This window comes from Pseudophryne corroboree, chromosome 1 (genome assembly GCF_028390025.1).
Source record: "Pseudophryne corroboree isolate aPseCor3 chromosome 1, aPseCor3.hap2, whole genome shotgun sequence".
Taxonomy (NCBI): domain Eukaryota; kingdom Metazoa; phylum Chordata; class Amphibia; order Anura; family Myobatrachidae; genus Pseudophryne; species Pseudophryne corroboree.
This window is the reverse complement of record NC_086444.1, coordinates 427,372,054-427,384,546: the sequence shown is the minus strand read 5'-3', so window position 1 is coordinate 427,384,546 and position 12,493 is coordinate 427,372,054. Positions and strand designations below refer to the sequence as shown.

The following is a 12,493-nucleotide window of genomic DNA, read 5'->3' as shown; positions in this document are numbered from 1 at the left end:
AGAGAAGTCCTTTGAAAATATAAATGGTATGGTAAATTTATTTTGTTCAGGAGATCTCACATTACTGAATATATGTTGTCACCAGCAGAGGGAGCTATTGCTACACCTGAAACTTTTCCTCTTTTGATGGCTATACAAGGGGGGAGGGCTACCCTTCCCCGTAATTGGCGCCAGGGAGGAATAATTAAAATGGCCGATACTGAAAAATTCATGTCACTTCATAAATCTAAGTACTGGCCAGCAATACTCACTACAATAAACTCTATTTTAAAAACAATATGGGGATGCGCGCTGATGTCTGCTGAACGCCTACCCCTTATGTTACTGCAGAGTCCTGAAACATTTACCCACACGCGGCTGAAGGCTCTCCTCAGCCACGTGGAACATTGCAGCCTCTATGGTGCGCGCGCGCGCTACGGGTCCGTCTCACTAAGTCCCGTAGCGGCGCCACTCCAGGTCCTCCTACGCGGCCTTTCTTCAAGGGCGATGCACGCCACGGGACCGTTCACCAAGTACCGTAGCGGTGCCACTGTCTCCCCCGGTAACGCACGCTACGGGACCTCTCACTAAGTCCCGTATCTGCGCCTTTCTAGTCTCCCCAACGTGGCCTCCTCCACTCAATCTCGCAGCGGCGCTTCAGTCATCCCGGGTGACCCACGCTACGGGACTTCTCTCACCCCTCCCATAGCGGCGCCTCTCCTGAGTGCCTAATCTAATGTGCTGCTGAGCCACAACAGCTCCAATGATCGCATGGGGAGCTAGAGGGGAGGGGGGGGGCTGGAAAAATAAATATGCTACACTAACCTCCTGTGGGGCCTCTCTATATTAAAAACCCTCATACTCACAGTTGGCGCTAGTAAGGAGATGCAGACTCCTTCAGCCGGAATCATTGTCTCCACTCCTGGACTTTGTACCCCTTTTATTAGGGGGACGCAGCCTTTTCATCTGGTAAAGCATGCACCCCCTTTTATTTAGGTGGGATCGGGCATTTACCATCCTGTCATCTGAAACCTGCACACTCCCTTTGGTTAGGAGGGATTGGGCTAGTAAAAGCATAAAATAAAAATAAAAAAATAAAATAAAATAAATAAATCTTCATGGGAGCAGGAGCTCCCTTCAGTGCCTGTTACCTCCTAGGCACAATTTTTCAAACTGAGGGAGGAGGGATGTGAAGGGGGAGGAGCCGGCTGTGCAGACAATGCTAATTTTAGATTGTGCCGCACCTATGGTTGCAAGCTTCACACCCCTAATGTCTAATGGAATGCTCCAGTGTCCCCTAGTGGATGAAAGAGAAAATGGAATTTTTGCGATAATTGTTGCCATCAAAACCAGAAAAAGTGAGGGGGAAATTTGCTTGTACCCCAAAAAAGGGCTATATAAAATAGGGAAACAGTATAGAAGTCTATTAGTGGTATATTTGAGGTACTTAAATTGGGTCAAATAGCCGTTCTATGCATTTTTCTAACAAAGTAAAAAAATATTTAAAGCAAGTGTTTTACAGCAAAATCTGTGCTCAGATTAAATTGGGGGTACATAAAAAATGGGTAGAAGTATATATTTTAGTCATTTTAAGCCATATTAAAAAAAAACGTCCAAAAAACAAAACAAAAACAATTACTCCCACCTACAAACCTAAAAACACTTCTCCCACTCATAAAGCACCCCAATATACATGTCCCAAGCCCTGTACCCCAATTTCCATCATTTTGCATTTTTTAATGACATGACAGTATTGGCCAATTAAAAACTTCTAAGTGCCCAATTAGTCATTCAGGGGGTGTCCCAGGGGATCTGAACCAAATCCCAACATTTTTACCTTAAAATATGGATTTTCCCTAAGCTTATCACCTGCTCAGAGGTGGTGAAGTGATATTTGCAGTAAACCTATGGAGAATTATCGCCAGCATTTTATCACGGACAAATGGATAGCAGCTTATTGCGAGACACGATAAAAGCCCTGTTTTTGCCGCAAAAAAAACAATTGGATTCCTCCCTTATTATTGTGCCTCAGATGCCGAAGCAATAAGAGCAGGTGCTCACCATAACTGCTGTAAACCTGGCACAGGTGTGGCAAGAGACCCAGGATCGCATGTGCCCGTAGAAAAGGAAGGTGTACCAGGAGCCGTCCCAGAGTGGATAACTGCATGCCACATAGCTGAGAAGTACAACCAAATTCTTTAAATATTTACAAATACATGAACGTTACAACAGAATTTGTTTGCGTGGAGATTAGCATACCAGATGATGGGAAAGCTCACTCAGACTCTCAGCATGAAGAGCAGGTGAAGAGTCTGGGTCTTCAGGAGAGGATACAGTCCAGAAGTGAGCTGGAGGAGAAAATATATGATACGAGTGTCTGTCACTTTCAAGCAATAACAGTATAGTTATGCCATAGAGCCCAGAATCTCACCAGCCATGAGCAGATGCACAGCATGGACAACCTCAGGTTTTACTAAATACCGCTTCTCCACAGCCTCTCGCAAAAGACAACTAGAGAGATGCAGGCGGGGCTCAGTAGTGAAGTTACGACTCCAGAGGCCAAGAATACTGTGAAAGGAAATGCGAATCTGTAATGAATATTACATTCCCTATTATCTAACCCCTATGACCCTCAACCTGATGAACATATTGTTTGTCGTAATCTTCCCTGTGTATCCCTGTCAAACACTCCTTCCCTAGAAATCATGATAAAAGAGAACAGCCAGCAATATGGAGGTTCTCGTTTCTACAGAAGAAAATTGAGTCAACTGTACAAATTCAGTAAAGTGGTGGCAGCAAAAGAAGCAGCGCCGCCTCACCTTCTTAGTCCACCGAGGAGCAGAGAGAAAGTGGCCATGGGAAGATTTTCTGCACAGGTGGCTGCTGCCAGCATTTCACCCCAGCTCGCTGTGTACACAGACCTAATGTGCTGCAGTGAGCTCAGAATCCTGAGTAAGTCTCTCTCCAAAAGTCCTAGAACAGAATACAGAAGAGTCACAAAGCCATCAGGTGGCGTAGCACTGTAATCCAGTGGAGGTTACCATCCTACCTTTCCGTGAGATGCAGATGGCAGCCAGAGCAATGGTCACATTGGTTCTTCCATGTTCTTCTTCCAAGCTAACTAGCCTTTTCTGAATAAGCGGTGGAAGCGTGGCTGGCAGCTGCTGTATATCATCAGAGAGCTACAAAACATCACAGCGGCTAATAGAGATTATGCTATCAACCCTACTTGACCTAAGCAACAGTAACAGGTGTAAGAATATAAAGAACTTTTTATTTCCTTGAAGACCACAATCAATAAAACTGTAAACTAACCCTACAATGCTGTAATAATCAAATATTTGTTTAAAGTGATAAATATGTTCCCATCTCTGAGAAAGCAAACGTTATCAGAAAGTGCATGCACACGGCAGTCCTGGTTCTGCTGGAGTAATCATTTGCAGCCAAACCAACCGCAGTTTTTCCAAGTGAAATATGGAATAAAATAGTAAATAAAAATAAATCACTGAGGTAATGAGTAATGCAGTAGCTTATTATGCAAGAGAAGGGATAATGTGTGTTTGGGAACTACAGTCTTGTACAGATGATTCAGAGCACATTAAGAGCTGACTGACCTGCTCAAAAACAGCATTAGCACGCAACTCTTCACAGGCCAGAGTTAGATACAGAGGGTCACGCGTACCCTTTTTTATCATCAGGAGTCGCATCTGGAGAAAAACATATATAACACGTGATTACTGGGAACTTGATACCGGAGGAGAGGAATCTGCCTGATGTCAATGAGGGAAGAAGTCAGATCGGTAGTGAGTTATATAACTTTTAAAATCAGTTCATTCTAAAGGATTCTTCTATTCAACAGTGTGGTCATTTTTAGGGATATTCATTATGCATGAGATTCAATGAGCTGCAGGTTATACTGTAGGGCTTCAGCTGATGGGTAAAGTAATTGGCACTATTCTATTAGAAACCTGCAATCAAGCAGCAACAGAAGCAGCATGTACAGTAGCTACAGACTTCTAATTGACCGACTCTGGACACTTTACTGTACCTGGGAACTGAAGCCACATAGGGCCTAATTTAGACCTGATTGCTGCGGTGCGTTTTCGCACAGCAGCCGTAGAGGTCTGAACTGCGCATGCGCCGGTGCATGCCAGACCGCTGACGGCCATCTCAGCCCTGCAATCGCCTCTGCCCGAATGACAGGCAGAAGCGGTTGCTGTGCGGGAGGGGGTGGGCCGGCGGCGTTTGGCTGCCGTTTTTGGGGCTTGGTCCGGGCAACGCAGGCATGCCTGGACTGTGCAGGGGGCGGGCCGCGGCAACTGCGTGACGTCACACGCAGCCGCTGCGACCCGGACAGCAACAAGTAGCTCCCTGCCAGCGCGCAGGAGCTGCGCTCGTAGGGAGCTGCTCGTCAATTACAAAAGCATCGCCGCTGTGCGATGCTTTTGTACTTGTGCGGCGTGGCAGAGCCAGACATGCAGAGTGGACTAGCTCTTTGCTGAGCGTCCCCCCGCATGTCTGAGTAACTGATCGTATCAGGTCTAAATTAGGCCCATAGTACAACCCGCTACTGAGATGTATTAAGCCTGGAGAAGTGATAAACCAGTGATAAGTGCAAGGTGATAATGCACCAGCCAAATAGCTCCAATATGTAAATTTACAGTTTTGAGCTGATTGGCTAGTGTGCGTTATCACCTTGCACTTATCACTGCTTTATTACTTCTCCAGGCTTAATACATTTGCCCTGAATCTCCCCGTGTGTCCAACTTGTCAGAGAAGGCATAACAGCTGCAGATGCCTTTCACAAGTTAAGGAACTGAAGGTATTCCCAAAAAAATGTATCTACATGGTTTAAAAGGAGCACTATAAGCTAGAGCAGATCTTCAAGGCCTACAAAATGTAGCAGGGCCATCCAAGTTATACAGAGCGTTTAAGAACATAATCACCAACATCAGACCTGGTTATTGAAAGCAGTCTCCTCCAACTTTTTCCCATACACTGCAAGCTTCCCTCTCACCAGCTCGGCCCGTTCACTTGGTTCCAGTCTCCCTAAGGGGATGAGTATGATGTCCTTATGCTTGCTCAATGAGCAGCAGAGAGAGGAGCCCTCAGTCACACTTAGAACCAAGTTCACTCTCTGTGGAAACAAAGTGCAAGTGATCTGAGACCATGGAATACCAGAATGATACAGGAACATGCATTGTGGATTTATTATATGCTTTTTATTAAATGTAGAATATCATATTCCCATCAGTGTGTTCTATATTTAATATTTATGGCTTGGAACATAGCTTCAGTACTACATCTCCCTCACCACGACTTTGTATTCTGGCTATCGATAGAGTAGGTGAGCAAATAAATCTAGTACCTGAGGGATTGTTTTGGGAATCCAATCAGATGTGAGCTCCCCTGCATGTCCACATAGGACATCGGCCCCATCTATTACCAGTGTCAATGTGTCACTCCACTTCAAAGAACGAGACGTTAACAGAAGCAGAGCCTGGAACTCAGCTAGAAGGGCCCTGAAGAAAGACAATGTGACAATGTGTGAAAATCATTTTTGCACTTAGTAATGTAATGTTTCTTTTCAAAGCTACAGAACCTCCATTTCCTGGACAAGCCAGGTCCTGTGCACATGTATGACAACCTTATGTATGATAGCCCATTCTACCATATGTCTTGTGGTGAGGTCTTTTTTATATGCTATGGATTTCAGGGCCACAGAAATGTAATTAAGGTCACTGCATCATATCCATTATTCCAAAGAGAAACTAAAGCAAAATATAAGTTTCTGTAATACAAAGGGCCCTTAAAGCTTCATAACTCTACAGTACATGAAGACATTTCCATGGCTTTGTGATCAGTTAGTAAGTATCTGTGCAGACTTCTCTCATAATTCGGTGGGATATCTGCCAGGCTTCCATACATCTTACCGTAATGAGAGATGGAATGAAAGTGAAGAGAGTTACGTAATTTATGTGCAAGTTCGGCAAGTAACATGTCTGTTTTCATTATTGCAAAATAGGAGATAATATTAACTGAATTCACAAATGGATTAAAGAAACTGATTAATGAACTAATTATGAAGAGTGGAAATGTATTGCAGATTCCCAGCAGTTGACATCAGGTGACCTCAGTGCATGTGAGAATGTGAATTGGTGACATCCAACAAACCCCTGGAATCACAGACCTGTATGAGGTAAGGCTACAGCTCTCTTTCTGCAGGCGCTGCCTTAGCTGTTTGCAGAGACTGGTTAGCATAGTCTCTGCTTCTTTTGCCTTTGTACTGGCCCCAGTAAAGTGGTAGATGACAGAGGATGGAGCTACCAGTCTCAGTTCCTTCACAAGGTCTGCCTGCAAGGGATACAAAAATAGGTGCTAAATAGATGAAAGTATCATTGACAGAATGTGATAAAACAGGGAGGATCAGTGAAAATAAAAAATTTCAATGTACAGGTAGAAATCGGAGGCGGGATGTAATGGAATCTGTGTTTGCCAGAGGTGCGGTCTGCCGGATGAACACATACGTTGTTTTAAAGCGGCAGTCAGTTACAAGGCATGGTTTTGCCTTGTAAATGACTCTCCCTTTAACCACTTAACTGAGGTTTTTGTTCCCCAAAAACTGCTCCAAAATTGTCAGTTTCTTTTATGAGTGAACTAGGTGAAGAACATGAATTTAACCCTATGCAAAATGATTGTAGATAAAAATAAAAATAAATGTTTTTTGATTTTTTTTTTAAATACTGTTTTTCAAACATCGTTCGGGAACATAGCGACCATCGGAAACATCGCGATCATCGCGGTTTTAATTTTGAAAGGTAGGGTAGCCTTCAGGTACACAGGGGGGGGCTTTGGGGGGTTAACGTACACTTCCCCAGCGGCTATTGTCTGCAGCCGCTGGAGGGGGGGGGTCCTGCCGCGTTGACCGATCAGCAGTGATCGGCAGCACGGCAATCGGTGGGGGAGAGTGCAGGGAGGCAGAGGGACCTTCCGGTCCCTCTGACAGCAGCAGCGGAGGGAAGTTTCCCTTCCCTGCCGCTGCTAACACTGTTTATCTGACTGGTAGTATCCTGTGCGACCAGGTCAGATAAAGCACTTGCAAGCATGGTCGCATCTGATGCCAGCTGGCTTACGCTGAGGCAAGAAAGACTGTCACTGATAATATGGGTTGAGGAAATTAAACTCTGCCACAGAAATCAGTTTGCTAAATATTGGTGGTCTTAGGTATCCGCTCTAAAATGCTACGCATTTCCCTGGATGCTGTCCGCTTCTTCAGATTTATAAGGAATATCTAAATTTCCAAGGCATATATTTAATACTTACAAGAATTATGGATTGGCATTAAAACGTAACTCTTGCATCGCCAGACATCAATGTAAGACTTACCCAAGGCATATACAACTTAAAGAACCAGTGAGCACAACTGCATCTTGTTTTAATTTTATTACACACATAGGGGGGAATTCAAATGTATGAAAAGTCGGTTGGGCGTCTGTTTTTTCCTGTCTATTAGATAGGAAACAACAGACACCCAACTGACTTTTCAAACAATTGAATATCCCCCACAGTGTACACTGTTGTGTTTTTCTTTTTATATTGTTGGTACACATTTGAACACTGGTTCCTGATAATGTAAGGGCACATTCCAGCACATCGGTGGGTGCCTTTTGGGTACAGCAGCACGGTTTCTCAGCTGAACAGCTCTGCCAGGGGCTTCTGTATCACCTAGACCAAATTCTAAATACGTAATATTTTTGTATCCATCAATGCCAGGTGATGCACATCCCACCTGCAGTGTGACTCTTCCCACAGGGACATCTCCTGTGCTCCAGTATCGCCAAGGATAAAAAAAATAAAAAAAACATTTTTGTATTTTCATAAAGCCCAGTGTTCCAATGTCCCCCACTGTCCCCCAAAGAGGCAACATAAGTACAAAAATCTCAGTTTCCATACTGCATTCCCCAACATCAGCCACACTTATACCTCTATTCACACTGAGCTGAGAACCCAGGTTATTGCCCTGGCTCAGTGTGTAAAGGTCGACCTGGGGTATGCATCCTGGATCTGTCTCAGGTCCATGACCTAGTGTGAAAGGCAGACCCGGGTCATGCTGACTGGAAAGCTCAGAAGTGCTTGGTGAGATGACTTAATCACCAAGCACTTCTGAGCTTTCCAGTCAGCAGTCTTTCAAGCAGAATCAGAATCAGCTTTATTGGCCAGTAAAGTCATACCTATCTGTATGACTTTATTTGACCCCCCCCCCCCCCACACACACACACACACACCTGCTTATCTGTTAACTACTTGGCTGTTGTATAGAAAATCAAAGACAAATTCCTAGTATACGCAAGTATACCTGGCCAATAAAGCAGATTCTGATTCTGCTTGAAAGGCTGCTGACTGGAAAGCTCAGCAGTGCTTGGTGATTACGTCATCTCCAAGCATCCTGTGTGTACGACGATGACCCAGGATCATCCGGCAGTGTGAAAGGGGTAAGTATATCTGAAGCCCCGGCTTCAACGCTGTTCCGTATCCTGAGTTGAACACAAGTCAGTGCCGGGGCTGCAGTGTAAAAGGGGTATAAGTTTGATCAATAGAGGCAACCCACTTAACCATGCTTTTTCCTTTCAGTTCCCCTTATCACAAATCTATCTAATTATATGTGACTTAATGAACCATTACTAACAAACATACCATAAAGACCGTTTTTCCTTGACTTGGCTCCCCAACCAGCAGAATAAAACGCCCATTGGCTTTTGATGCCTGCCTCTTTTCCACTATCTGCGCACGCACATTTGTGACTAGCTTTTTTCTGGCAAAGGAATGTCGCTCATGCCATTCCTGAAAGCCTTCCTGTGCACGTTGGTCTTCATCATCTTCAGATTCATTTAACCCTTCCTAAGAGAGAACAGTGGGATAAGTATATATTGGCAAATTGTGCATAAGACATGCAGTTCAACAGACAATACCACGATTGATGCATACCTTAATAAAATGACTCTCAATTGCTTGCCAGATATCTTCTAAAACTCTAGCTCCAAATTCCTCTAATGCAGTGATATGTGGCTTCCCATCATGCTCACCACCCCACTGGCACGAGTACCTAATGAATAAATACAACCAAGTAAGCCAGAAATTCCCCCTCATGCTGGCCTTCAAACCACGCACGAGCATGGAACTTACAGGTAGCTTCTAGCAGCTGGGTGCTTAGCCACTCCGCTCTTTAGGGCCAATAAATGTTTTGCTGCTTCTTGGGACTCCGCAGCAAAATCTGACAGCCAATGACTGGGCACTGACCTGAATGCCAAAAAGAAAAGCTGAGATTTAAAAGGGAAGAGTAGATAACATCAGCAATAGTAAGAACTGATGAAGGTGAGGGCTGGCAAACAGCACCATGCAGAGTTCTCTATATCTATATATTATCTATAAAAGAATATTCCAGTAGGATAGTCAACATTATCATGATTTGTTCTCCTGAAGCCATGAAGTGAAATTTGCCATCAATTCCTATACATTAATTAGTCTCATAAGTGTTACATGCAGTGAGTCTGCACTGCTAAGTTCATTATATGCAGTACAGTCAGAAACACTTTTTTTTCTTTCTTTTTTTATCAAAAACATTTTTATTAGTTTTTTCACAAGAGGAATCAAAACAGGGAATAATACATTATGGTATCAACCACAACCATACATGGCAATGTAAATAGTAAAGTCCCTGGCATATACAGCTGAAAAATAGACAAAGAAAAATAAATAATAAACAGTAGAGTAAATAAAATAAAAGAAAGGGAGGAAGGGGGGTAAGGGCAGGAATCACCAAGTATCATCAGTCAGTAATTAAAACATTAGAAAGTCCCGAGCGTAAGAATGGAATATGGACCAACTTGCAGAGCATCAAAAAAAAACATAAAGACATCAAATAGAATTGATACAGAATAAAGAAAGCAGTTCAGTGTACACTACCAGATATCGCATTAACAGCAGGCTGCACATCATTAGCAATTTTACGCAAGAGAGACCAGCTAGCAGTTTCAAATACCTGCATAATTTTATCCCGAGTAAGGGAGTCGAGTGATTGAACAAAGGCTCCCCATTTCTTATAAAATAGGATTTTAATACCTACCGGTAAATCATTTTCTCCTAGTCCGTAGAGGATGCTGGGGACTCCAAAAGGACCATGGGGTATAGACGGGATCCGCAGGAGACATGGGCACACTATAAGACTTTGAATGGGTGTGAATTGGCTCCTCCCTCTATGCCCCTCCTCCAGACCTTAGTTATAGGAACTGTGCCCAGGGAGAAGGACATTTCGAGGAAAAGGATTTTTGTAATCAAGGGTGAGAAACACACCAGCTCACACCACCACACACCGTACAACCTGGTTTACAAGGAATAACAGTATGTTACAAGGTTAACAGTATGAACTAAAAACAGCAACAAGCTGAATATAACCGATACACAACCTTCGTGTAACCGAAAACAATAACTATCCATACAACTGCAAGTAACAGTCCGCACTGGGATGGGCGCCCAGCATCCTCTACGGACTAGGAGAAAAGGATTTACCGGTAGGCATTAAAATCCTATTTTCTCTTACGTCCTAGAGGATGCTGGGGACTCCAAAAGGACCATGGGGTCTATACCAAAGCTCCAGACCGGGCGGGAGAGTGCGGACGACTCTGCAGCACTGATTGAGCAAACATGAGGTCCTCATCAGCCAGGGTATCAAACTTGTAGAACTTAGCAAAAGTGTTTGAACCCGACCACGTAGCTGCTCGGCAAAGTTGAAGCGCCGAGACACCTCTGGCAGCCGCCCAAGACGAGCCCACCTTTCTGGTAGAATGGGCTTTCACTGACTTCGGTAACGGCAAACCAGCCGTAGAATGAGCATGCCGAATCGTATTACAGATCCAGCGTGCAATAGTCTGCTTGGAAGCAGGAGCCCCAATCTTGTTGGGAGCATATAGGACAAACAGAGCCTCTGATTTCCTAATTTGAGCCGTTCTGGCGACATAAATTTTCAAGGCTCGACACAGCCAAGGCGCCCGTAGCCACAGGCACCACTATGGGTTGGTTTATGTGAAACGAAGAAACCACCTTCGGCAGAAATTGTTGACGAGTTCTCAATTCCACTCTATCCTCATGGAAAATCAAATAGGGGCTCTTGTGAGACAAAGCCGCCAACTCAGACACCCGTCTTGCGGACGCCAAGGCCAAAAGCATGACCACTTTCCAAGTGAGAAATTTCAACTCAACCTTTCGCAAAGGTTCAAACCAGTGAGACATAAGAAATTGCAACACCACGTCAAGATCCCACGGTTCCACGGGTGGCACAAACAGAGGATAGATGTGCAGCACTCCCTTCACGAAAGTCTGAACCCCTGAAAGGGCGCTCAATTATTTTTGAAAGAAAATAGATAAAGCTGAAATCTGCACTTTTATGGAACCCAATTTCAGGCCTGCATCTACGCCTGCCTACAAAAAATGGAGGAAACGCCCCAGCTGGAATTCTTCCGTAGGAGCATTCTTGGCTTCACACCACGATACATACTTTCTCCAAATACGGTGATAATGCTTCGCCGTGACCTCCTTTCTAGCCTTAAGGCGAGTGGGGATGACTTCCCAGAGAATACCCTTTCGAGCTAGGATTTGGTGTTCAACCTCCACGCTGTAAAACGCAGCCGCGGTAAGTCTTGAAATACGCATGGCCCCTGCAGTAACAGATCTTCTCTGAGAGGAAGAGGCCAAGGATCTTCTATGAGCAATTCCTGAAGATCCGGATACCAGGCCCTTCGTGGCCAATCTGGAACAATGAGTACCGCCTGAACCCTTGTTCGTCTTATGATCCTCAACACTTTTGGAATGAGTGGAAGTGGAGGGAACACATATACCGACTGAAACACCCACGGAGTTACCAGGGCATCCACCGCACTGGCTTGAGGGTCCCTTGACCTGGAACAATACCTCGGAAGCTTCTTGTTGAGGCGAGACGCCATCATGTCTATTTGGGGAATTCCCCAACGACTTGTCACTTCTGCAAAGACCTCTTGATGAAGACCCCACTCTCCTCGATGGAGAGCGTGTCTGCTGAGGAAGTCTGCTTCCCAGTTGTCCACGCCCGGAAGGAAGACCGCTGACAGAGCGCTCACGTGCTTTTCCGCCCAGCGGAGCACTTTTGTGACCTCCACCATCGCCGCTTTGCTCTTTGTTCTGCCCTGGCGGTTTACGTACGCCACTGCTGTTACGTTGTCCGACTGAATCAGGACAGGTTGCCCTCGAAGAAAGTGTTCCGCTTGCAGAAGGCAGTTGTAAATGGCTCTTAATTCCAGAACTTTTATGTGGAGACAAGCTTCCTGGCTTGACCATTTTCCCTGGAAACTTCTTCCTTGTGTTACCGCTCCCCAGCCTCGGAGACTTGCATCCATGGTCAGCAGGACCCAATCCTGGATCCCAAACCTGCGTCCCTCTAGGAGGTGAGAACTTTGAAGCCACCACAGGAGAGATATTCTGGTCC

At 44.8% G+C, this 12,493-nt stretch overlaps 1 protein-coding gene across 7 annotated transcripts in view; it reads right to left on the bottom strand.

Annotated features, from left to right (window-relative positions):
- Positions 1-12,493, bottom strand: part of LOC134890326 (telomerase protein component 1-like) — a 262,589-nt gene that overhangs the window by 73,568 nt on the left and 176,528 nt on the right. For all 7 annotated transcript variants that reach the window (XM_063913448.1, XM_063913445.1, XM_063913451.1 and 4 more), the window contains exons 22-33: positions 9,163-9,276; positions 8,965-9,082; positions 8,674-8,877; positions 6,170-6,333; positions 5,348-5,501; positions 4,937-5,116; positions 3,594-3,686; positions 3,029-3,161; positions 2,799-2,952; positions 2,411-2,547; positions 2,239-2,327; positions 2,041-2,155 (exon numbers count right to left, since the gene is read on the bottom strand). In XM_063913448.1, the coding sequence (XP_063769518.1) occupies positions 2,041-2,155; positions 2,239-2,327; positions 2,411-2,547; positions 2,799-2,952; positions 3,029-3,161; positions 3,594-3,686; positions 4,937-5,116; positions 5,348-5,501; positions 6,170-6,333; positions 8,674-8,877; positions 8,965-9,082; positions 9,163-9,276 (1,655 nt within the window). The remainder of the gene's footprint in view (positions 1-2,040; positions 2,156-2,238; positions 2,328-2,410; positions 2,548-2,798; positions 2,953-3,028; positions 3,162-3,593; positions 3,687-4,936; positions 5,117-5,347; positions 5,502-6,169; positions 6,334-8,673; positions 8,878-8,964; positions 9,083-9,162; positions 9,277-12,493) is intronic.